The sequence below is a fragment of the Lissotriton vulgaris genome, chromosome 8 (assembly GCF_964263255.1).
Source record: "Lissotriton vulgaris chromosome 8, aLisVul1.2, whole genome shotgun sequence".
NCBI classification, from domain to species: domain Eukaryota; kingdom Metazoa; phylum Chordata; class Amphibia; order Caudata; family Salamandridae; genus Lissotriton; species Lissotriton vulgaris.
In genome coordinates, this window is record NC_141696.1 from 156,872,019 (window position 1) to 156,897,923 (window position 25,905).

At 45.5% G+C, this 25,905-nt stretch overlaps 1 protein-coding gene across 1 annotated transcript in view; it reads left to right on the forward strand.

Moving 5' to 3' along the window:
* UVRAG (UV radiation resistance associated) overlaps positions 1-25,905 on the forward strand; it is a 356,076-nt gene that overhangs the window by 288,690 nt on the left and 41,481 nt on the right. Inside the window, exon 13 of the mRNA XM_086933865.1 lies at positions 9,423-9,501. Coding sequence (XP_086789991.1) covers positions 9,423-9,501 — 79 coding nt within the window. The remainder of the gene's footprint in view (positions 1-9,422; positions 9,502-25,905) is intronic.

A 25,905-nucleotide genomic window follows, 5' to 3' on the forward strand; every position in this document is an offset into this window, starting at 1 on the left:
CTGCGGCAGCGTCCGGCGACAGAGGCCGGTGAGACCATTCCTCGTATGGTAGCCACTGAACTGGAAGGTTCGAACTGTGTGGCGGGCGACATCTCCAGATAAGTGAAATGGGGAGCGGGGGCAGGGGAGGCACTATGAACACTGAGTACCACACTCCCTGGTTGCACCTCAGTCTTGTACCACGTTGGTAATAATGCCTGCTCTTCCTTCTCTGTGCAGGGGGGGATCCCGGGATTCTGCAATGGGGAGTCTCTGGTCAAGGGAATGTTGCTCTACCCTGAATTACAGTGCACAGCGGGGGGCGGGCGGATGGCTACACGAGTAATCTGAGTTTTTGGAGGTACTTATGTCCCTGGGCTACCACTGCCCCCGCGCACTATGCTTTGTTGTTTTGTTGGTATGTTTTGAAGTTTTGTTGGTATCGGGGTGGGAAGGGAGGGACAGTGTGAGACTGACGGACCAGGTTGGGGAGGGTCTGCTGTGGGTGGGTGAGGGGGGGGCCTTGAGGGGAGGGCCGCCATCCGCAGAATGTTCACTGGCTGTTATAGATGACCTCATGCATGCAAGATTTGCCGCTGCTCTCTATTGTGGTACAACCTTTATCTGCTGTAGATGTCTAGAGCCCCCTTGACGGACACTGACACTCCTATAGACACCGTCCGGGCTATGACCTGGAACGTCAGAGGCCTAAATGACTATAGAAAGCTGCTGAGGAAAGTGCTTCACTATCTACAGAGACATTGCATAGATTTGGCTCTCCTGCAGGAGACACATCTCCCACTAGATAGTGCTATGCTACGACACAGGGGTCTGGTGGGGCATTCCACCGCAGCGGGGTTCACCACACACTCCAGGGGGGTTCTGACATGGGTTAACCCACGATCAGGTCTAGATTTAAAGCTGCTGCGTGCTGACCCGGAGGGGCGTTTTTCTATATCAAGATGCACTGGGAAAGGTTATGACTTGATTGTAGTCAATGTGTACGGCCCGAATTACGACTCCCCAGAGTTCTACGAACAGTTGGCGCGCAGCTGCAGACAGTACTCTGAAGCACGTATGCTCTGGGGGGGGACCTCAACCTGGTACTAGACCCAGAGCTGGATAGATCCTCTGGGCCCCACTGTCGGCGGCCACTCAGACACTTCAGGCTGAGTTGCTGACACTTGATCTAGTTGATGTGTGGAGCAGCAGGAACACGGTCAAGGGAGGATACACCCACTACTCGTCATTCCACAACATTCACACGCGGATAGATTATTGGTTGGCCTCCTATCCCATCACCAGTCACATTCTGTCATGCACGGTGCTGGTACGTACCCTGTCTGATCACTCGCCGGTGCTGCTAACACTGGCGACGCCGAAACGTAGGATCCCGCCTTTCACGTGGCGCTTTCGCCCGTATGCGTTGATGGACGACGTCTTTAGAGGCGAGCTGGCAGAAGAAATAGACCAGTTTTTTGAACAGAATATAGGCTCCGTCGACTCCTTTGGCACGGTTTGGGAGGCGTTCAAGATCTTCATCCGGGGGATTGCAATGTCCAAACACTCTAGTGTGCTGAAGGCGATCCGGCAGCGATTGCGCTACCTGGAAACACAATTAGGGGACCTGGAGAAACAACAACTGAATAACCCTGACCCCACGGTGGCTGATAGTATTAGAACCCTGGTTGTGGAATATAATGAGGAGGCAGATAGAGAGGTCCGCTACTTGGGTAAATATTCCACAGCACGCACCTATGGTGAAAGTGAGCGACCATGTTCGCTCCTGGCCAGAATACTACGCGACACCAGGAGGGCCCCTAACTTAACTGAATTAGTTACGACGGGTGGTGACACAGTCACGACAGAGGATGTGATAATGACGGAATTCCGCGACTACTACTCTAATTTATATACGGCACAAACAGTACACCTGGAGTCAGACATGGATGACTATTTGGAGCACATACAGTTACCTTTCCTGGCTCAGTCGGACAGGGAGTTCCTGATGTCCCCCATACAGGCGGACAAGATCTCCGAAGCTCTGTCCAGCATGAGTGTCCATAGCGCCACCGGCATCGACGGTTTGACGGTAGGGTTCTACAAAGCATTTAAGGTTAAACTTATCCCCCATTTGCTCTCACTGTTCGACGAGATATCAGAGGAGGGCTGCATGACATGCACTATGAGGGAAGCTTTATTGGTGACTATATTGAAACCTGGCTGACCAGCCAACGCATGCGGCTCATACAGACCGCTTTCCTTACTGAACGTGGACGCGAAAATTTACGCCAAAGTCTTGGCCACTCGTCTGGCACTAATTGCTCCGGAGGTGGTGGCCCCGGAACAGTCCGGGTTTGTGCCTGGGAGAAACCTCGCTTACAACATACGCACAGTGTTGGGCACCTTGCAGCATGTGAAGCAAGACGCTAAAGCTGTGGCCATCTTTTTAGACATGTAGAAGGCCTTCGACTCCGTGGAGTGGCCGTTTATGTTAAGAGTCCTGCGCAGACTGGGATTGGGGGAAACGTTTCCTGCAAATGGTGGAAGCGCTTTATTGGAAACCCATAGCTAGGGTGCACCTGGGGGGACGAGTTTCGGACCCGTTCGACATCAGTAGAGGCACGAGACAGGGATGCCCTCTGTCACCGTTGCTTTATGCCCTGGTCGCTGAACCGCTGGCGTGTGCATTGCGGGAGTATCACTGGCATAGGGGAGTTAGTTTCCCGACGTACAAAATAGTCATCTCGACATATGCCGATGACACGTTACTTTATGTACGGAACCCGGAGGTGAACCTATCCCCCGTGTTGCGGGAAGTGGTACGATTTGGAGCTCTCTCCGGACTTAAAATCAACTGGGAAAAATCGGTGGTATTTCCGCTGACTCCGATGACTAGCTGTTTTGATATGGAATGCCCTTTACGCTGGTCGACGGAACCAGTGAGATATTTAGGCATCATGATCCATACTAGTGCGGAGGAGATGGGGTGGCGTTTAGTAAATGCGAGGATGACGTGGAACGGTGGTGCAAGCTACCGCTCTCCCTGATGGGACGGATAGCCATCATGAAGATGGTGATTCTACCAGGGTTCCTCTTCTTGTTCGCCACATTGCCCATTGTACTCTCGAAGGCCTTCTTTGTTAATCTGACAAAGCTCATGACCCGGCTGGCATGGGGAGGCAGGCAACCACGAGTTAAGTGGAGCACGCTTACGTTGCCTTATGTGCTGGGCGGCCTTGGCGCTCCAGACCTTGTGAGATATTATAGAGTTGCTCAAGCCGCCCATCTGCACACGTGGATTCACGGTGAGAGGAACATCCCGCACGTGCGAATGGAACTACTCTTTGCTGATCCCCTCCCGCTCACTGCCACGATCTGCACCCCCATCGACCGTAGGACCGGTGTGCTGGATTCTATAACGGCGACGAAACATGCCTGGCACTCGCTCATGAAAGCTAGAGGTGGCGAACTGATCTATTCACCCCTGATGGCGGTGGAGTGGTTGCAGTGGCTACTGCCTATTGAAGAGAGAGGGGTAGTCCGGGTACTACAGGAGCTAGGCATAGAAACAACTGGTGCATTGTTTGCGGAGGAAAAAGTTAAAACCTGGGACCAGGTAGTCCAGGGCGTTGAGCGCCCAACACTGCTGCAGCGGTTCCAGTTCCATAGGGTCCGGAGTGCCTTAAAGGACACACTGGGCCCAGACGCGGAGGAGCCTCCTGACCTCCCAGATCTCTCCCACATCATAGCCACCGTGTCACCCCGCCATTTGACGGCACACCTGTATAAGGCTATTAACACACATAGAGCTCAGGAGGTATCTAAGGCTCGCCTTGCCTGGCAGTGTGACCTAGAGCTTACGATAGACGACGCAATGTGGAAATATTGCTGCGTCAACACCAAGAAGCTGTCTCTGAATGGACGCCATCGGCTGATCCACTTTAAATTCTTGCAAAGAGTATATTACACCCCAGAAAGGTTGCGCCGTTATGGTCTTCGACAGTCCCCGGAGTGTGAGCGATGCCATGCGCCGGTGGCGGACTTCCTCCATTTAGCGTGGGGTGTCGCAGGATATAGGAGTTTTGGGTGGCAGTAATAGCGGAGCTCAGTGAGATATTAAACTATGAACTCCCTGTTGACCTGGCGCTGGCGCTGCTGGGCTACTCCAGGGCACTACCAGTGGCGTGCAGGCGACTGACGGACATGGGCTTACTTCTAGCTAGACGCACAATAGCCCAGTGCTGGATGAGGGGACCGACGCCAACCAAATCACGATGGACCAGGGACATGGTATATTGCAGCACTCAAACAGAACATTACAGCGAACTCCTTCCCCCTACTAGTCGCCGAAAAAACTTTTGGAGTTTATATAACACCTTCAGGCACACAAGAGACGACTCTGCTGACACTTCACAGGAAGTCACGGAGGGAGCACAGTAGCCTCATATACTGGGGAGGGACCCTCGGGACACTGGAATGAGGAGGGCTGTGGAGGGTATGAGTGGAATTTGGCGGTGGCTGGGCGGAGTACAGAAGCTTAGCCACGCTGGGACACGACGACTGTGGGGACGCACACGGACACTGCCCTGGGAGGACACACGAGCGAACTTTGACGACCTGGGCACTGCACTCGGGACGAGAGAATGCTGACACAGCACGGCCGCACAGAGGGGCACTACACAGCATTAGAACCAGTGAACTAGGGGCGCAGTTGGGGGGGGGGGGGAGTTTTGGGGTACATTTGGTTAGTGGGAGGGGGGGTGGTTCACCTAGGGGGGGGGGGGACAGTTCTTTTTCGATATAAAATGCACCTTCAATTCCTGTAACTGCGTACCTGGATTGCGCGGCCACAGCGTATAAGGAGAACAGACTGATGCATGATACACTGTCAAGTGGACAATGATTTAGTGCGGTCACAACAGATTCTAATAGACTCTAAAGCGTCACCGTACCCCAGGGTTGACGGCACAAGGCTGTGAAAGATTAGGTACATAATCATGGAACGTGTTTGAATTATAGCGCTGCCGGCCCAGATGGGTTGTAGGCACAATGCCGTGTATGTAACTGCTTCACTCAATAAAGGTGTTTAAAAAAAAAAACTGTTTGTCTTGCATGGACTCTAACCAACCAGCTTTATTATCAGGCAAATGCTCTGACATAAATGTTTTTGTAATGCTAGATCTGGTGGAAGAGTTTGTGTTCTTGAAAATCTTTGTTTGTGGTAAACAAAAAGGGTTATAGCTTTCCTGGCTAGAAAACTAGGCAATTAGACATGTCCATTATATCTACATCCTTGCAAAACTGAGTAAATTGGTCTGTCCCTGGAGGTGATGAACTGCCTCTGTTACTGTCATTCCCATGTGAAACTGTACAACTAAAGAAGTAAATGGTTGGAAGTAAAATAAGTATTTTGAGGAAATGTGAAACCTATCAAAATGAAGATTCAATTACATCAAATGTGAGCAAAGTGAGTGACAATTTAGCTTCTTAGTATTATTTTGTAGAAAAGTATCTTTGGGTTTCACTGTGTTCAAAATCCGAAATGGCAATTGGTGAGGCTTTTGTAATTAGTAAACATTCCAAATATTCCACTGATTTAGTGAATTTTGCTGTCCCTCCTGTGGATCATGTCACACTGAAAACTAAATTTGCACACGTTATATTTTACTTGTTTTCTCTGCAGTGTGATTATGGAAAATGATTCATATGGCGATCTGGTGTCTTTGGCAAGCAATGTAAGAGTTTGAGCTCGATGCATGAAAAAGTAGTAAGTCTGCACTCCTAGATCAACGTCTACCCACCAGTGCATATTTACTACTTTTTGGTACTCACCATGATTTTGAATAGTACTCATGGAAAGATGGGCTAGAGACATCATTCTGGACAACTACTGGGAATGCCAGGTGACTCATCCACACAGTCCTGTTCCCTTGTGCAGAGTTCTCTGTAATAGAACATTCTTCATAGTGAAAATGAAGCCCCCTGTGCAAAGGCAAATTATTCTTCTTCTTGTGTTTAGGGAACAACATTTTGCCATATACCCTCAGCAAATGTGGTTCTAATTTTGATCCTTTTCTTTGGAAGGAGAATTACACTAACCGTTGGCTGGAATAAATCTCTTACCATTTCTAGGGTTGCCAAACTTCCCAGACAAGCCCATTCCTTGAAGCACCCCTTATCCCTCCTTGACTGGGATGTATGTAAGCACATTTCCCCACATTCGAAGCAAAGAAATCCATATTCGTTAATATACTCACTCCTGCCAGGAGTTCTTTTGTGGATTCCCCAAATACATAGAAATGGTAAATTCAGTTATAAATGTACCTTTGTGAGTCTAGATCTTTGTTGTTCTAAGGATAAAATAAACAACCTTTTTAAAAGGTAATGGTACACAGACTTAGGTGATGAAGATTTTCTGTACCTGTATTAAATGTAAAGACTGGTGGCTAATTGAACATTGTAGTTGAAATTGATCAGAAGTCTTGTTAGATTCTCCAAGTAGCTGATGCCATTGTTTATACAATAGTTTTTTTTTAAAAAATACATATTTTTATTGATTTATCAAAATCAGTATACATTGGTAATAAACACTGAAACAACTAAGCAACATTTCCCAGGTACTAAGTAGCCATTACTGTTCTCAATCATTGTAATACACAGCACTCCACTTACATCCATTGTTTGCAACCCCGGTGAAGATACCTGAAGGCCACTACCAGTTTTTCTCCATTCAATGTCCCGCTCACAGCTGTGTGATTGCCTGCCTGATTTATCCATGTGTTGTCGAGCTGGAGTAGATCTCATTGCTTCCCCCCTTCTCAGTCTAATACACAGACCATTGACTTTCCATGAGAGTATCTTGAGACTCTGTCCATTGGTACCGTGTTGGTTGACTCACTTCTCTCATCACATGAAATCACCCAGTGAGCACGCGCCGAGTCCCTTCCCCAGCCTTCTGCCCAAGTGTGCCTGTCTCTGTCAACCTCCATGTCCTCCCCCAAAAAATGAATCCACCGTCCCTATTGCCCCTCGCTGCAAGCATAACATTACCTGCCAACCCAGTGGCTAAGGAGTTTGTCTCTCTCAAGCCCCCACCCCCCAACCCCAAATAACAAACACCAAACCTGTTTAGTCTCTACAATATTGGCAACTCCAGTCACCCCCGGTTGCCAGATAAGGCGACCAATATTAAGTGAGTTTGATTCATAGTCTCTCCTGCCTCTGACTGAACCGGCCTTTGTTGTCTTATTTTCTCTGATAAATCTTTAATAGTTCTGTGGTATATCAGGACTGTGATGCCCAGCCGTTCCATCCTCCTGTACAGTTGCATTTATCTCCTCTGGCCCATTCATAGTTTCCATATCTTGTGCCGTTCCCTTGGTAGGTGTCTGTGTGTCTTCATTTTTTTTTTTATTAATGAGTAGTGTACGCATGAAGAATAAACTACCTCTTCAAATAACATTGGAATCAGTTTTTTGATCCACCCCGGAGTGCCTCTCATTGGGATGCATAGGCATCTTCATGCGTACACTACTCATTAATATACTACAGGCGTCGGACGGAGACGCCACCCGAGAGTGCACCCAACCTCTCTATCTTTCACTTAAGATTCAAGGATCTTGTTCAACTTCGCAGTGCACCCTCTACCTCCATTTTTTTCATTTTTTCCCCCACTATTTGCCATCCGTCTAGCCAGACCAACACATCCTCCGACAATGTAAAAAAGCCAGGATTTCCCCACTGTGCGGAATATCACAATCAAAGATCATCATATATTGAATAGTTTGCTTTCGGAGCTCCACTTCCACCTTTTCAAAGGAGCGTCTTTTGGCCTGGATGTCCTGTGTGTAGTCTGGGAATATGATGGTTTGATTCTTGAACTGTAAACAACAATTTGGCCAGGCAGCTCTCACAATTGCATCACCGGCTTTAACATTGAGGATATGGACAATGATGGGCTGCGTTTGTGCCCCAGGTCTTGGTGGGCCTCAGTCACCAGAAGGGCTCTCTCTCGGCTGTAAACTGTCCAGAAAGGTCACCCAGTTTTACATGTATTGGCTATAAAATTGTCGATGAGACACTCAACAGCTGTGCCTTCATCTTTTTCAGGGAATCCTACTAAATGGTTGTTGTTTTGCCCAGACCTCTCGTCAGCATCATCTGCCCTGGCATGAAGGCAATGTTTTGTCTCCTTAAAATGTCTTACTTCTGCTTGCAAGCACGTTAATGGATTTCGAATGGTCGTTCAGAACACGGTTCACATCTCCAACACTTGTTGCGATTTTCTTGAAGTCTTTTTACCTAAGATTGATGCCCCATGCCTCTCTATGTTTTTTTTCTAAGGCAGATTTTGTTTCCCTGATTGCCAGCAGCAGCCCTTTCAATGAAGAATTAAACAGGTCCCGTTGTGGTGGCGACCCAGTACTTTCTGCCCCTGCTGCGCCTTTAACAATATATTTGAGTTTTTCTGGATTCTGCCGGTCTCAATCTCTTTTTGCAGACCAGTATGGGTGACCGCTTGAAAGACTCCTTTGAGGGCGGCACCTCTAGTAGCAGGGTCAGTGGGACTCCAGCCAGCACCTCTGTGGTCCTCTAAGGCTGCTTCAATGAACCAGCACTGCTTTTACCTGTAAGGGGCCACGCTCCCCTTATAAAGCAGCAGCTTCCTGGGTCAACAGATACAGAGGAGTGTGCAACCGACCGCTCCTCTGCACCCCTTCAAATTACTGGGGCAATCTACATAGGCCAAACTGCAGGTGGAACTCTTCCACAGCATCACCGCAACAATTAATAGTATTCCAGCACTCCCTCTCATGCATATGCTTCAAAACTTCCGGTATCTGCTGCCCCCAAAGCACTCCGAAATCCCTGTAGGGCCGCCGCATCCCTGAACCAGGCCAGGACCATGTCCCATTCTGTTAGGATCAGGTGGCCACCATCTTGTTTTGACATCCCCTCTGGAGATTCTTTTAATAATTACCGCCCCATAGCCCCAATGCCTTTGGCTGCAGCCATGCCTTCAGTTCTGGGCACCCCCAGATTTCAGGAAGCTGGAAGGTAACATTCAGGTCCCCGAGAACTGTGGATGCTGACCAGCTCGTGTCTTCATTGGAAGGAGCTCCGCTTTAAGGCTCCATAATGGCGTAGCACCTTAACCGCTCTGCCCCCTCTCCTCGCTTGCACAACAAAGCTAGATTCCTCTCCTCAGTACCTAAACGATCGACTAGCCTGGATCGCCTGTGTTGTAGCCATATCCACTGGTTTAAAGCCCCGTTCCTGGGAAATCTAGCAGATTTCTTGTAAACATTTTGAAATCTGTGGAAGGCAATCTGCACTAATCAGTGACTTTGCATATTTGATATTTGTGTGAATCGCTTGATGATTTCTTAACAATAGTCATGTTTCTGCTTCAATGTTAAGGCATTTTAATTGTTTTTCAGGTTTCCTTTGTATCCAAAAGGAGGAGAAAAACTGCAGTTTGATTATGGAGTCTTTCTTCTTAATAAAAATATTGCACAGGTATTTATGGTACTGCAGTCTTTAAATGAGCAAATGTATATATGTTCACTTTTTTGCTGTTTTACATAGTATTGCTGATTTCATTGTCAAGCTGATGAGCTGCTCATATGTTGGGTATAAAAATAAATGCTAGGAAATAATTAATTATAGCTTCCGGACACACCTCAGTGCTCATCTAGCTCGGGACACTACATTTTCACATTAATCAACTGAAAAACAAACGCCATTGCACAGAAAATTACCTATATCCCCCTCCCTCATTTGATAAGCAGTGTAAATCCAAACATCCTGAACTACCACCCCCACACCCCCTACCCACTGTTTTTAATATATCACATTTCCGTTCAGTTAAATATTTCTGAGGCAGGTTGCCGGCCGCCTCTCTGCTCTGGCATATGTGCACAGTGGGACAACTGCCTCGCACAGTGTCATCACACCCTTCTAGCGTTCACTCCGCGGTAGCCAATTTTTAAAGTTATTTTGCCAGTAATTCTGTATTCTAGGGTACATGGCACCCCCTTCGCAACTTTAAATTATAGTACCGTTGGCCTTTGAAATTCGTAATTTAACTTTATCTACTTACCTTTTATTTACGTATTTATATTTTGTGGAGTGACGGTTACTTCAAAATGTTTTAGTGCTGGTAATTAATATGCTGATAGCCCCACGTGGCTCCAACTTTTTTACCTAGACACTGCAAAAATGTTTAACCTAACTCTTTCACTGTTTGTTAATCATACCTTTGTGTGTAGATGCGTGTGTATGTATGTGTGTGTATATATATATATATATATATATATATATATATATATATATGTGTGTGTGTATATATGTTCGTGTGTATGTATATTTTTGTACGTGTGTATGTATGTGTATTGTAATGTAATTGCGTTTATATGGCGCTTAGTATGTATATGTGTGTGTGTATGTATATTGTATTGTAGTTGCATTTATATGGCGCTTACTATGTATGTGTCTGTATGTATATGTATATATATATATATATATGTGTTTATGTATGTAGTACAGAAGGGTAACTGTGTAATATTGCCAAATATTGCCACTGATGGGTTCTCGTGGCATAATAAACAGAGACCAAGGGCAGAGTGGTTTGTAAATGTCACCAGAACCACGAGATGCCAATATTAGACCACATTGCACGGGTTTCTTGTTATATATTTTTTTGTATCGCATATTTTACATGCATTACCCTGCTATAATTTATATTAGTGTAATGCTGTTTGCGTTTATTGTGCTATAAATAAATGTTTTAAAACTATGAAAATTCCCTTTAATTATGGAGAGACCCAAGCATATATTATGCTTTACACAGCAAAAATGAATTCAGCATGCATTTCTGTCTTTTAAGGCTGTGTGTGGATTGGGGTTGGCTGCAGGCATATTGTAATAATATTCATTTACGTTGAAAAAAATTATAGGTTAAAGTGGAGTCATATGTGAGGAAAGTAGTAAGGTTTTAATTTCACTGAAAAAGCACTAAAGTTTAAAAACCGAAAATCTCCTGAAATTAGCCAGTTATACGAAGGTGACACAAGTATAAATTGCACCAATATAATGCACTGCTTATCACTGCAACTACTACATCATTGATGACATCTGAAATCTACGGCAGTGCACGTTTTTCAAATCACAGTTACGTGTATCTGCCGGTAAATTTCAGTTGTTTTTTAAACTGTGGTGTTTTTTCATTGTATTTCTACTGGGTTTTTTCAGGTTACGTTTTCACTACCTTCCTTACGTATAACTCCACTTTAACCTTTGTTTCTTTCAATGAGAACATATATATTATAGCACGGATCCAAAACTGTGGTGAATCATGGATATGAAATAAATATCAATTGAAGTTGTGTATTCGATATTCGGGAGGGTGTACTGGATAGTTAATGCATCTAAATTCTTATCCCCCTATGAAAATGCGTATATATAAAATATTCATAAAGGGAAATGATAAACATATGCTAATAGGCGTGTGGTTAACACTCAATATATCTGTAATTTAATGAATATGATCAAAAAGTGAAATATTTAGGACAAAATACAATTTTTTTTTCTCAAAACCGTATTTATTGAGAGTTCAAGCAAGATTCGGAACAGCCCTCCACAGTCAGGAGGAGACTGTCAATAGCATACACATCAAAGGCATGGCAGTGAACCCAAAGTTTTAGAAAAACAAGCCCCAAACCCCTCCCCTCCCACCCAACCCCAAAAACGCCCTCCACCACCCCTTCCAACTACCCACCCCTTATCCCACCCTAACCCAGTGCACGTGATCAATGTTCAGCAACATGAAATGGAAAGCAAATGCTGCGTAGGCCAACAACCTAAGGTACGGGATCAACATCAGGGGGCAGCACATCATCGATATCGGCCGGGGGATCAAGGGCCAGGCCCCTGTAGTCCGCCCACCGTTTCCAGATTTTGTAATGTTTCCGGGGACACCCCCTGGCTTCAAAAACAGGTAGTTCCAGGCCCATGAGAAAGTCCAATCCCGCCTTCCACGCACCAAGCGGGGGGGCACGTTCACTCTTCCAGGCCTGGGCTAGATCTCGCTTGGCCACCACCAGACCCAACAGCAGCAGATGTCGTTTGTAGATGTTACCCCCAACGTTTTCCAGGACATGAAGGAGACCCAGCCTAGGGGTACGGGGAAGGTCCCACCCCAACACTTCCGACAGGCAGTCCCAAACCCCCGCCCAGAATCTAGTCAGTCTCCCACAGGACCATACGGTGTGGAAAAGCGTCCCCCTTTCAATACCGCACCTCAGACACTCCGGAGCGGCTATAAGGCCCGCTCGCCACAGTCGTTCTCTAGTATAATATGCCCTGTGAAGGTATTTGAATTGGATGAATCTGAGACGGACTGCTATAGCAGCGCCACGGGGGGATTCAAGGGCCTCACGCCAGTCATCATCATCCAAAGGGCCAACATCGTTCTCCCAGGAGGCCTTCAATGTCGAGAGAGAAGGGGAGCAGTGTGTAACCAGGGAACGGTAGATCTGAGAGACCTTCTTGTCGCCCAGGTCACCCATGAACAGTTTGGCCTCGATGGGGCTAAAGTCGGGGAGTTGCTCTAAGCCCACCAGGCTAGGGCCGAGGGCATGGCGGAACTGGAGGTACCGAAAGAACTGGGACTTAGGCATATTAAATTCAGAGCTAAGGTCATGAAAGGACTTAAGCGTAGTTCCAGTGAGAACGTGACCAAGAGACGAGATCCCGATCGCGTCCCAACCGCCAAACCCGGACAGGGAAGCCAGCGCCGGAAGCAAGCCATTATGCCACAACGGTGTCTCGGCCGTCAGCCTGCCCCACCACCCCACACGGCGCAAAGCCTGCCGCCAGACTCCAAAGACCACCTGAGTGACCTTCGGCAACATCCTCCTCCGCCTGGCCGAGTACAGCAACGTGTGGAGTGTGGCACCTCCCATCAACGAATGCTCCAGAGCATAGGCCGGATCACTACGGTCCCCATACCACCACTCGTTGAGCACTAGGAGGTGGGAGGCCTGGTAAGACAATAGATCCGCGGACGCCAAGCCGCCACAGTACGTAGAGAGAAAGCATGTGCGGAGCGCCACCCTAGAGGCACCCCCGGCCCACAGAAACCTACCTAGCACCGAGTTGACACTACGGAACCATTGCGGGTCGATTTTATGTGGATGATTCTGCAGTTGGTAGAGGAGCCGAGGCAGGGCTACCATTTTGAAAATGGCCGACCGGCCATAGATATTAAGGGGCATACGCGTCCAGGTCTTGACGTCCATCTGGACCCTGTCCCAAACTGGCTGCACGTTCCGATCCCACGCCACCGTGGCCGAGAGGAAAACGCCCAAGTATTTCACGCCATCGACCGCCACCTGAAGGGACGGTCATAAAGAAAAGCACGTCATCCGCATACAAGGCTATGCGGTCCGAGTGGCCCGTTCCCCACACAAAGCCCCGATAAAGCGCGTCCTGGCGCACCCGGGCGGCCATAGGCTCCATAGCTAGCGCGAAGAGGTACGGGGAGAGGGGACACCCCTGACGAGTGCCCCTGGTCACAGGAAACCGCGTGGAGATCGCCCCGGAAACACGCACCGAGGCGGTAACATCCGTATAGAGCAATTTTACATAAGAGACGAAAACTGGACCCAGATTCAGTAGCGGCAGAAGGGCAAAGAGATAGGTCCAGCTGACCGAGTCAAAAGCACTATCGATGTCTGCCAGCAACAGTGCTGCCTGATCCCCGGTCGTCCCGATCGCGTCTATCGCGGCCTGTGCCCGCCGAATGTTGTGTCGCGTCGCCCGGTGCGGCATAAAGCCCGCCTGATCTGGGTGGACCAGGGCCGAGACAAAATACAATTTTAAAGCTTAAATAAGTAGAAACATATGTAGGCAGGATAAATGTAAAGACAAAGAAATTGTAATCTGCAATTAATTACTGAAAAATAAGAGCACACTGAAATTATGGAAGTCTAAATAGTAACGTAATCAACTAGCACTCCTTCTTCTTAGCGCTATTGTACTGTAGATGTAGAATACTGTATTTTATGTCAAGGAGACAGATCGTAATATTGCATCTAGTACAAAATAAAGCATCTAACATACTTTCCCTGGTCGTTTATAAGTCAGATGTTTTTTGCAACCGATGAAATGAGCCATTGTAAGGAATGTGCACACTCGTCATTCACAATCATGTGCAATTGCATGTTGTCAGGAAATAATTCATTATCCGCTTATTAAAATAAGAGATGCAGTAATTAATACTGGTAGTTAGAGTGGATTATGGAGTACACGATTCTTCTCCCACCATGTTCTTGAATATGTGTTTTTTTGATCCATCATTGATGTTTTAACTTTTAGGTTGAATCCTACCAGACAGTGCAGCTGTCTGATTTGCTAACGAGATCTTGGGGACATTCTCAAAGCTTCCCTGCGAATGCATTCCGCCCATTGCTTACCAGTGGCTTTTTGGTTTGTTAGGCACATTTTCTTGCTTTCTGTTTGCTGGCTTTATTTGCTTTAGGGTGTCCAGGCTGAGTTCATTTGTTCCCTTGCCCAACCCCTATTTACCGTTTGCTTCCACCAGTACTGAATTTCTGTAAACAGGCCTTTAAATCTTGTTCTTATCTTCTCACATTTGCTTTGAATTCAAAGGCAGAGGTCAAATGTCAGTCTCTGTCTTCCAGGGATCTTGATATTTACTTTTTCTTGTATTTAGGTGACCATCATGCTGGCTACTCTGTGTGCTCTGCGATGTTATTTTGTTTTTCTAGCACAAAATAAAATGTAAATGCCTGTAAATGAAATCTGCAGATATTTCACAATATGGAAAGCACAAATTGTGCACATGTTTGGTCATTCTGAAGTGTGTGGAAACAAATATTTAAATACATTAAAAGAAACCCATAATATAGTTGAGGACATTTCCACACATTATCGTTTGTGCCCTGTACACTTTTATCAGTAAAACTGTATGTATGTGCAAATGTAATGGTCATTTCAATAGAAGATGTGTTGTCTCTAATGGCAGTGGCCCCCACACCATGCATATCCACTTTACCCCCACTCTACTATGCACCACTCCATGCCATTGCACTCTACTCTGCACTCCACACTAAGCCACTTGACTGCGTCCCTGCACTATACTCTGCACCACTCCACTTCTCTCTATGCTACACCATACTACTCTATGCCAATGCACTCTACCCAACACTACTATCCACCGCTGCCCTCTTCGCCGCGCCGCTGCCCTCTTCGCCGCGCCGCTGCCCTCTTCGCCGCGCCGCTGCCCTCTTCGCCGCGCCGCTGCCCTCTTCGCCGCACCGCTGCCCTCTTCGCCGCGCCGCTGCCCTCTTCGCCGCGCCGCTGCCCTCTTCGCCGCGCCGCTGCCCTCTTCGCCGCGCCGCTGCCCTCTTCGCCACGCCGCTGCCCTCTTCGCCGCGCCGCGCCGCTGCCCTCTTCGCCGCGCCGCTGCCCTCTTTGCCGCGCCGCTGCCCTCTTTGCCGCGCCGCTGCCCTCTTCCCTGCGCTGCTGCACCCTTCCCCCCGCGCAGCTGCACCGTTCCCCGTGCCGCTGCACCCTTCCCTGCTGCACCCTTCCCCGCGCGGCTGCATTCTTTGCCACTCTAATCTACTATGCACCACTGCACTCTACAACACTGCACACAACGCCCTTGTATTCCACCCTACGCCACTCTGCCCTGCGCCACTGCACTCAAAACCAATACACTACGCCACTATACTCTAAACTAATGTATTCAATGCCACTCTACACCACTGCACTCTACAACACTACTCTGCAACACTGTACTCTCTGCCGCTGCACTTTGCGCCACCATTCTCTACGCCATTCTAATCTGCTGCACTCTACGCCGCTTCACTCTATGCCCATCTATTCTCTGCATCTCTATGCACTAGGATAGTGCACTCTTTGCATCTCCACTACTCTACCCTGTGCCACTGCACTCGATGCTACTGCACTCTGACATTCTACTCAAATCAAATCTTTATTGTTCTATGCGATAATATTCCATAACAATTTATCAACGCAGTTTAAAACATAACTTTCACATTTAAGATTCACAATTGGCCCCAGGACCGCAAATACCAAAAATGCAGATAGTCTTTTAAGTTCAGTGGTTTAGCAATTATGGATAATTATGTTGCCGAGAAATCTCATCCGGACAGTAACCCAGACCATTATATTACACTGTGGCGCAAATGAGATGGTAAAAATATGTTTGGGTGCGGTTTGTTTTTTAGAGCATAAAGTGCATGTGCGCAGTTTTTTGCCTCAATATTTACCCCTTAGACAATCAACATAATGTTGCACTAAATTAGCTACGGAAATGTGTTTCCCCAATAAAACAACTTTTTTACTACTTCATTCTAGGGGAGACTTAATTTAATTGAGTTATTGCTTGCTTTAAAGGAAAACTTGCAGATAAGTGCAAGTGCATCAATCCTATCTTCAAAGTTTGCCCTTCAGAAATAACTCTTCGGCCTATCTGTGTGTTTTTTTTGCACCCAGTAATAGCAAGAAAGAGTGTTCTCGCAAAAGAAACAACTTTGATTATCTGTAAATAAAGTGCAGGTACGTTACTACTTCCCTCAGTAATAGCCTCAAACAATCATCACAATTACAGTATGTTAAGCCGCAAGAAAAGACATTCTCCATTGAAATATCTCTATGATTAGTTTTTATGACATGAATCTAAGAACATAAAGTGCTGGTGTGTTGGTCATCCCCTCAGTATTCACTCCCCGGGAGTCATAATATTGTGTGAGAGTGCTTCCCTCGGTGTTAGACATTCTGTGTTGAATCTCTGAGGAGATCACACCATTGATTTTTATGGCATTGATCTAAAAACATAAAGTGCCAGTGCGCTTGTCGTCCCCTCAGTGTTAACCCTTCAGGAATCATCGTGCGAGTGCATTAGATAGCAGCAGGTGGTTAGCCCATCAGAGAGTCACCACAGTTGCTCTATGGTAGCAGCGGAAGGAAACTTTCTCCTTTAGAATGTCTCGAGAGAGGCTACAAGATCTGTATTTCTAACATTGGTCCAGGAAAGAGTTAGTTAAGAGCAAAACGATCACTTGCTTGAGACAATGCAATTACTTCTCAACATAAAGTGCAAGTGCCCCAAATCCTGCCCTCAATACATACCCCTCGGACAGATGACATATTATTGCACTAAGTAACAGTGAGAGGAAGATACTTTCTGCAGTAAATGGTCTCAATAAGACCTCGTTTTAAGTTGAAACACCAATTAACTGGGTGGAGGTGGTGAAGTTCATATACAATGTTTGCTTAGGGCCTGATACGTTTTGAGGATCACAGGTTCCAGTCCGATAGTTGTCGTGAGAAATGTTCGAATGTTATGTTCATCTGAGCCTTTTGATTCAGATGTGACTTTGAGGATGTGAAAAATACTTCCTGTGCTCATACTTGGACTTCCAAGCAGTGTGAATATAAGATGAAGCACCTCGAACGAATTTCTTATCTGATCTCATCCGGAGTTCTACGGTTTCATTACACCTCCTGATGTTAACATTTTTAAAAAGCGGGCGTATATAGTATTTCCAGATGCTTAACATTTGATGGCACAGCAAGGGGAAGTGGATAATTGTTTCCGGAGCACCTAGGGAACAATGACACAGCTCAACACCCTCGTCGTACTTTGTTGGCCATCTTTTAATTACTGAAACCACCGACTTTCATGTAGAGAGTTCTCTTTTCCACTGGGAAGATTTCTTCCAAATAGGATTCAAAACCGCAATCTTGTTTGAATGCCGTATAATGTTTTAGCAGTGTACCTGCCCAGCTTATCTTTAGTTGATTCACATTCAACCAGTATCACTACTTTTCGAATGAAGCCCAAGGACTTGGTCTGATGTTATAGAGAACACTTCATTTATAGGCAAACCATGGTAACAGGCGGTAGATTTGATTCCTCATAATGTCCGTTAGTGTGGCTCTGTATGAAACAAGCTCCTCTTTGGACCAGATACGGATCCAGTACTTAACTGGTAGGAAGGCAGTGTATTCCTTGACATACTACTCTGCAAGACTGCACTCTCTGCCACTGAACTCAATGCCACTCTATTCTATGCCACTGCACTCTACTCTAGACCAATGCATTCTACGCTACTCTACATCACTTCACTATACGCCACTCTAATCTATTCTGCACCACTTCACTCTACGCCAATATGCTATACATCACTACTCCATGCTACTGCACTCTCCTCTACCCATCTGCACTGCTCCATTCTACTCTGAAACAATCTACTCCACGCCACTCCATGCCATTGCACTCTACGCCACTGCAGTCTACTCTGTCACTGCACTCTACCTCAATGGATACTACACCACTTTACTCGGAACCAATAACCTCTACGCCAGTCTACTCTGCATGACTGTACTTTATGCCACTTTACTCAAGTCCACTTTGCGACACTCCATGATACACCACTCTGATGCTCTACTTCATTAAACTCTACTCTGACACTCTACTCCATTTTATGCCGCTTTAACACTACTCCACTTTACAGCGTTCTATGCAACTCTCGCTATGCCACTCCATGCAACTTCTCTCCATTCTATTCTATGACACACTACTCCACTGTTCTCGACTCCTCCACTCTACGCCACTCTTCCACTTTGACACTCTATGCCAATCCACTGAGCTCCGCTCCTCTACAGAATTTTACTCCACTCTGCCATTACTCTCCTACACTACTCTGCTGTATGCCATTTCACTGTACGACAATCTATTCCGTTCTACGTCATTTTACTCTACAAATTTCTACTCCACTCTATGCAGCGCCCTCTACAACACTCCACAACACTGTGCCCTTCCACGCCACTCAACTCTACACCACATCCTTCCACTCTGACACTCTACTACTTCACTCCCCGCCACTCAACTCTTAACCACTCTGTGCCACTTCACAACTTTGCGCCACTCCATAACTCTTTAGTCTACTTCACTTTACGACACTCCACTTTCCTTTACTGCACTGACTTTGACTTGCTGAATATCAGCCACGCTGGTGTACAACATGGCTAAAACCTATTGACAAAGCCAAAAGCTGTTGTGTAGGCAAGAGCTGTAGGCCTTGCCAATGCTTGTATACCTTCACTTACATGTTGATATGAAAGGTCTCAAGCGTACTTAAGCGTACTTAAGCGTACTTAAGCTGTTCTCTGCAGCATTAGAAATCTCTTGGTTCAATCAGATGTAAATATGAGTCATTTGGGGATTTGTTAAAGTTATCGAAAGAGACAGTCTCAAATAAAATAAAAATGCATGGTGCATTCATGATATGTAATGACTCATAAATTTACTATTAAAATACGATACGTTTCTTTTTTCTTTGCTAAATGCACACTGAATATTCTGGCAAGGTCGCTGTCATGAAAAACACTGTTCTCCCCTTCAACCATCCTTTGTCTCTTTCATGCCCACACTCAATCGAAATTCAGCACAAATACTAACATTCATAGTATGCTTCTAAAAAGAGAGGCTGATAAAATAACCTAAATAATTTGCCAATTATTTGTAGAATGTTTTATAGTTTTATTTAAGTTTGTTAGATGCTTAGTTATCGATTGCTAAGAAGGGTTTGTGAGTTCAGATACCATTGCAAGTTTGTATCTCGCCTGCATACAAGTGACAGAGCTGACTCCGAATTTCCTCCTCCTGAAGTTGATAAAATGAGTACCACCTGTTGGATACATCGACGTGTCACTGAGATGAAGAAACAATGTCATTAGTGCCATCTAAGTTAACAATATCAATTGCGACATCCACTTTTAGCCTTTTTTTCACTTTTTCCACATTGTATTAGAAATCCTTTTGTAAATACTTATGATCAGGTAACATAACACTCCATATTTAAGGTATCTTTCTTTTGAAAAATGTAATTCTCTTATAGAGTTTTTTGTTATTATAAAGTTGAATGATAAATGGGCATTTCTTTTTAAGTAAGCTCCTGCCCTAAATGGAAAGCATGCATGTACACTCCTAAGAAGGCAAACCATTGTTGCATCACAAGTGTCTTGTTCTCCGATGAACTGTTTTTACGCCCCCATCTTAGTGGCTGTGAACACAATGTCTTCTTGACCCAGTCTCTTTCTACTCAGTACATGTTCCTAATTCGAGCGGATGAAAGCTCTGGCAGAGCCCTCGGCGATAGAAAGAACATGTCATTGGAATGATTCGACTCTGTGTGAGTAACCAGCTTTGTAGTGAATAAAGCCTTTCAGCACATCACAAAGTACGGAAATGGGTTGTTTAAGACCGTGTCAGATGCGCTTCGGCAAAGCAGACAATGGCTGGCACCGACATCTGAGCTTGGCTGCTTCGGAGAGAACATGTCAGGCTAACTTCGACTTTTCCAATTACTTTAATATCTAGTAAGGCCGATTTGGCAGATGGGCAGATGCTACACTTCAGAGGATCGAAGAGATCCCGAAAATGAGCTCCCAAACACGGCTGCCTCTCTACTCTACTTTAGTGCATCTGCAGTGAAAAGCTGTGAGCGCCATCATCCCCCACATTATGGCGGTTTGGAGGATGGAGTTCGTGTTCTGCAAGTGGAGCAAAGCAGCTGTTATGGGTTTTGGCCATCTCGGTACCACTGAGGCCTTCTCATCGTACAGTTCGATGTTCTAAGTTAAATAAATCCACGTTGCCCTTCAGGACAACCGGCTTCTTGGTGAAACTGAGAATTTTGCATCAGTGCAAAGATCTTGCATAGGTTGTGTCGGCTCATAGCTGCAAAGTGTCCCAGGTCTCTTTGTGATGTGCTGCTCGAGTCTTAATTTTTTTTTTTTTTTCTGGACGAAGCCTTTACAGTGAACGGATTTGTCCACCTAGCTTTTTCACCAGATACTGTTTCTAGGCGGTTAATGTGTGAGATCATGGGCCCAAAACACCAACATGATTGAATAAGGAACATCCCTACAAAGTCAAAACTTCAAGGTAATATGTGTCAGAGTGAGCATAGTATTGACTAAACAAATTAGGCCAAACTCCTCTCCCTCCGAGACCTGGCATGTGATGTCCCAGTAACAGGGCGGTTTGTCCGGTTGAGGACTATCCGCACTGTATGCAAAATTCACAGGCGAATTACTTCAAAATATAAAACGCAGGTTTGCAAGAGCAGGTTAATAGCATATGCTATATTCATGTACTTATATACTTAAAAAAAAAATATATATATATAGAGTAAAAAATAAAATGGCTTGAAAGCAAACTGCTCACCTGGGACAAGTCCTCTGTGTGAATAAATGAATGAAATAAATTATTTGAAAGCGTGACCGTTTAGCTTAACATAATGGCATGATTTTCCCACCCACTATAGATGCTTGAGTCTTGCTTCTTGGGTGAAATGCCTTGTAGAGGGCTGCAGGGGCCTTAACCTTTTATGTATGTCGAAAATCGCAAGAAATTTATGTTTTCCAAGGCAGTATTAAGGGGAATAAATGTAACTTATGAAAGCATACCTGAAAATGTTGTTTGGTCAAGCATTTGAACACACGATGAAGTGAGGAAAATTGACTTGGTAAAGTGGACCATTCGATCAGCCAATAAGCTTATAAAGAGTTGGATGCAGAGTTGCAGACAAATGGCACCTAGTTCATCTTTCTTCAAACTTCACAAAGCTTTTTTTTAAAAGCTTATCTGCATCGATCTAATAACTCAGTTTTCAGTTAAAGAAAAGCTGTGTAATGTAAATGTATGCTTGTAAAGCGCACTGTGACTCCATCTCGGAGTGTCCTGGCGCTGTATACCGCTGGGGAACCCTTCCTGGCTTTCCCTGTGAGATGGTCCCTCCTGGGCACCCCCAAGGTGAAGCCAGGCATCCCCGGCGCTGAAGGGGCCGTTGTGGAGATTAAGCAAGCTATTGCTCAGAGTTGCAGAGTGGAACCCATGGTTAGAGTAGGCACCGAGGCGAGAATTATCGAGTCCGCGGACATTGACCCAAGACCCTGCCGCGTTGGGAATTGAACCCTGGTCCCGGGCCACCCTCTGCTTCTGGGTCTGCCGCTTCTAACCAGTGAGCCACACTTCTCCACGTGTGAAAAGTAGTAACCAACAAAAATAAAGCTGTATTGTCTTATACTTTGGGAAAGTTTCTGGTTGCATTTTTTATACGCTTTCCAGACTGAATGACGTTTTAGCATTTGTATTAGCTGGTGGGATTGAACATTTACTGGACAAACTATCTTCTCGTCAAGCTGAGTTGGCTTCTCGGACCTGATGAACGTGCGCCGATTTATCGAATTGAGACTTGGTAAACTTATTCTTCAATTGACTACTTATATTGTTAAAATGAATTAAAGTGAGCAGCTCTCGGTGCTTATTCATTGTCTTTCAAAGTCATAATGAATTGATTTTGGGCCAATAATGTTAATATTTTTTTGTAGCGGAAACCTTTTTTTTTTTTTTTTGTTAATCACTCTTAAAAAACACTTCTTTCATACAGCAAAATAATAGAATAAGATACATGGGTGCAAAATTAAGGACTTGAAATTAAATCCATTTAATTACTGTATTCTTATATGAAAACAGTTTTACAGAAGCCATCACTCTGGTTACTTTTAAGTGCAGACCCTTCAGCAAAGGAGAAGTGGGATTTGTCCCAGTATTACCACTCCTAACCTGTGAAGTTGAGTGGTCGTCGGGGTGTCTCGCGATAATACTCCTGATTCCTGGCTGAGTAGCTGATTCCAATGCACCCTGAGTGTACGGGTTTATCGGCAAAGGTGTTACAGATTGGTGCCATTCAAGAGGTCATCTTGCAAATTTCTGACGTTCTTCAAGCTTCCTCTGGCTCATCTTTGGGCCCCAGGAACCATGGATGCCTCCAGTCGGATTAATGCTGGAAGGGTGGAACATTAGGGCCGTCGGTGCCTCCTAAACCTGCCTCTGGTTCTTCTCTGATGCCAGAGCCAACTACCTGTCTGTCACTGAAATTGGGTACAAATGTGTGCCTCCTTGAGTTGTGCACAATAGCACACAGTTTGCGTGCTGAAAAAGGGTATCAATGTTTGGGTCTATTTGGCCCTGTTTGATTCAGAGTCGAGAAAGAGTTCCATTCTGCGGTGCTTTGGCATCTATGCCGTAATTGCAGTTTGGCCAGGACTGGCCCTGCACGACCTACCCTCGTGTGCTGACTCTGAAGTGTCACGGGTAAGTTGGGAGTATGTAACCTCTTCCTGATGGATTAACAAGGATGTGCAGTTGCCGGTATTGGACCCGCCCTGAGTGCAAACGCTAGAGCAGGGATTGACTAAGCTGGTTTAATCTGTTGTTCATCTCCTTTGAGAGGAAAAGGTTGCTTACGTGGCGGCCATCTTAACACTATAATTAAACCAATTGTCAATATCTATATTAAACTAAAGCTTCTACTTATTAACCATTACCAACGTGGGTTGTTGACAACGTATTCTCCATTTATAAGTCTAAGTTGTGCCCGGCGGGAATTCCACTGGTCTTGGAACTGTAGTGATCAAAACTGTTAAGTTATCGTTGATGAGGGACGGCCTCTATGTGTTTTTTTCAGCTTGCTATCAGTATTATACTATGTCATCCTGAAAGTATCAATATATTTACGAGATATTAGGAGTACTAAGAGAAGGATTTGCTTTGTATGAGCAGGGTAGTTCATTCAGCAGTGTAGAAATTGGTCTCGCTGTCTGAACTATTTGCAATTCAGACCACCTTAAGCACATTAAGATTTTTTTTTCTGCAAGCATCATTCTGTTTGTAGAGGATTCCTACTAGATCCCACATATATTGTACTTCTCTTGTATTCATCCAGTCAGGCTTCACAGTGTGTATGTCGCATTTACTTTGTTTTCATCTATGGGTATTGGTTCCCTTGACCACAACCAGGGCTCCTTGCCTTGTCCACCACTTCATCAGCAGCTGTTATATTCCCCAGTTAAGCCCATGTAGCGAAGCAGCTCATTTTCTTACGTTGTCCTCACAAATAAAATTTCCAACTATGGCCTTTGGCCCACATTTGCAGGCACGGCAATGTTGGATTAGTTTTGCCGAAACTATACTTGTTTTTACATCTAACTTCACATAACATTATCTCAATGCTCTGAACATCATGTGTAATGTCTTGTTACTTACTACGTACAAATGTCATATCTTCACCCATGGGGTGACCGGGCTATCTACATATCCATAACATCCCTAATCTATGCTTGCATCGCAAGGCTGCTTTCTATTGTAAAAGATGATCATCCTGATAGATTAGTAAAGAAGGTACTTCCTCTGACACCGAGGGTCCTTGCATGCTGAGAAATCACCACGCAGTGGGCTGACCTCTTGTGAGGGGAGTCCAGTTTGTGACCAAGACTGGGTCCTTCACTGTGTCCCATCAGGTAATGCTGTTGGAATGTCCCTTGGAGTGTATTCTTGGCTCTACAACAACACATACTCTAGGTGCACTTACAGTAGAGTTCGCATAGTAGGAGTACGCTAGATTACTGTATTGTTTATATACCTGCATATATACTGTTGTTTAGGACCATGGTGGAACTATATCTACTGTTTACGCTTTTGGTGCTTGTAATCACATTTATCGGTTTCTGTCTACTAATCGTTGCAGGACATTTTTTATGGAAGAATAACGATGGTTCAATAAATATTATTGAAAACGTTCCACTGTGTGTCTGAGCGAAAGATACCGTACTGTTTCCACGATCCATGAAGGGGTCGGGTTGTCCTGTTCAGTGGTTGCCAGAAACCATTCACTCCCTGGTAGGTTAGGGGGGCTTATGGTAGCACTGTGAGCTAGCTTGTCTATAGGCCAACATATCCTGTGGGGGTGTCCAGAATCCTTAGTTTATGTTGTCCGAACAATGCTCAGGTCCTATGCATTGGTAGGAATTACACACCACAGCTTTTCCATGTTTTCAGCTATTATCTGGCAAAGATTTCCCCCTCTTCCTGTCAACACCATTTCTAATACATGAATCAAGAGGTTGTGTCCACAAGCCAAATGTTTCCTGAGGCAATTAGAGTGGTGAGACCCTGCATCCCTCAACGATTGTCCTGTGACGGCTGAGTGAAATGTAATGTCTTTGGGTTTAACACTTGCCCTCATGTTACTGTATTAACTCCGGTCCTCTGTTTACTTTAATGCAAATGTCCCCCTCACCCAGGAAGGCACCTTTAATGATCCTGCCAAACCTAGTCTTCCGTTATCTTGTCATCACATGCAGTGGCCACATGTTATATCCCTATTACCCGAATTAAGATTTCATTGGCCAGCATTATGGCTACAGATGCTGTCTTTCTCTGTCTTTCTGCATTTTCTGCTGCCTATTTTCAAAACACAGTGATGAAGGGAGTTCCTTACACTGTGTTATGTGTTCTAGCAGCATATACACATGTCGCCTATCGGTGATACCACACAGCTGAATTCCACAGTCTGTGCCCGGCCTTCAAAACCACAAGTACATTTCACGCTTTGTGGCACTGCCCTAAAGGATCCGAACCCAAGATGAATCAAGGCAGTCACTTTATTGGAGTGGCAAGTATGATTGAAAATCTGTTCCTTCCCAGGCCTTGAATCGGAGTTAAACTAATAGTTTGTTCGGAAGAATGGCGGATCAAGTGGCCATATTGTAGAATAGTCCCGCCTCCCGTTGTCATTCTTCACCCCGACATGATTGTGAAATACTGTGTGGTGCTCTTTCAGGTTCTTGTGTTTTCGGACAACGTTAAGGCGACCTCTTTCTTATGTTTGTATCTTTATAACTTCAGACTGCTTTTTGCAGCTGTTGTAAAGGTTTGTTTGCCATAGCTCAGAGCCCTGCTAGGCCCCTGCTTTATGCACAAATGACAGTCCGAACAAGTGCACACTGATAGAGCAT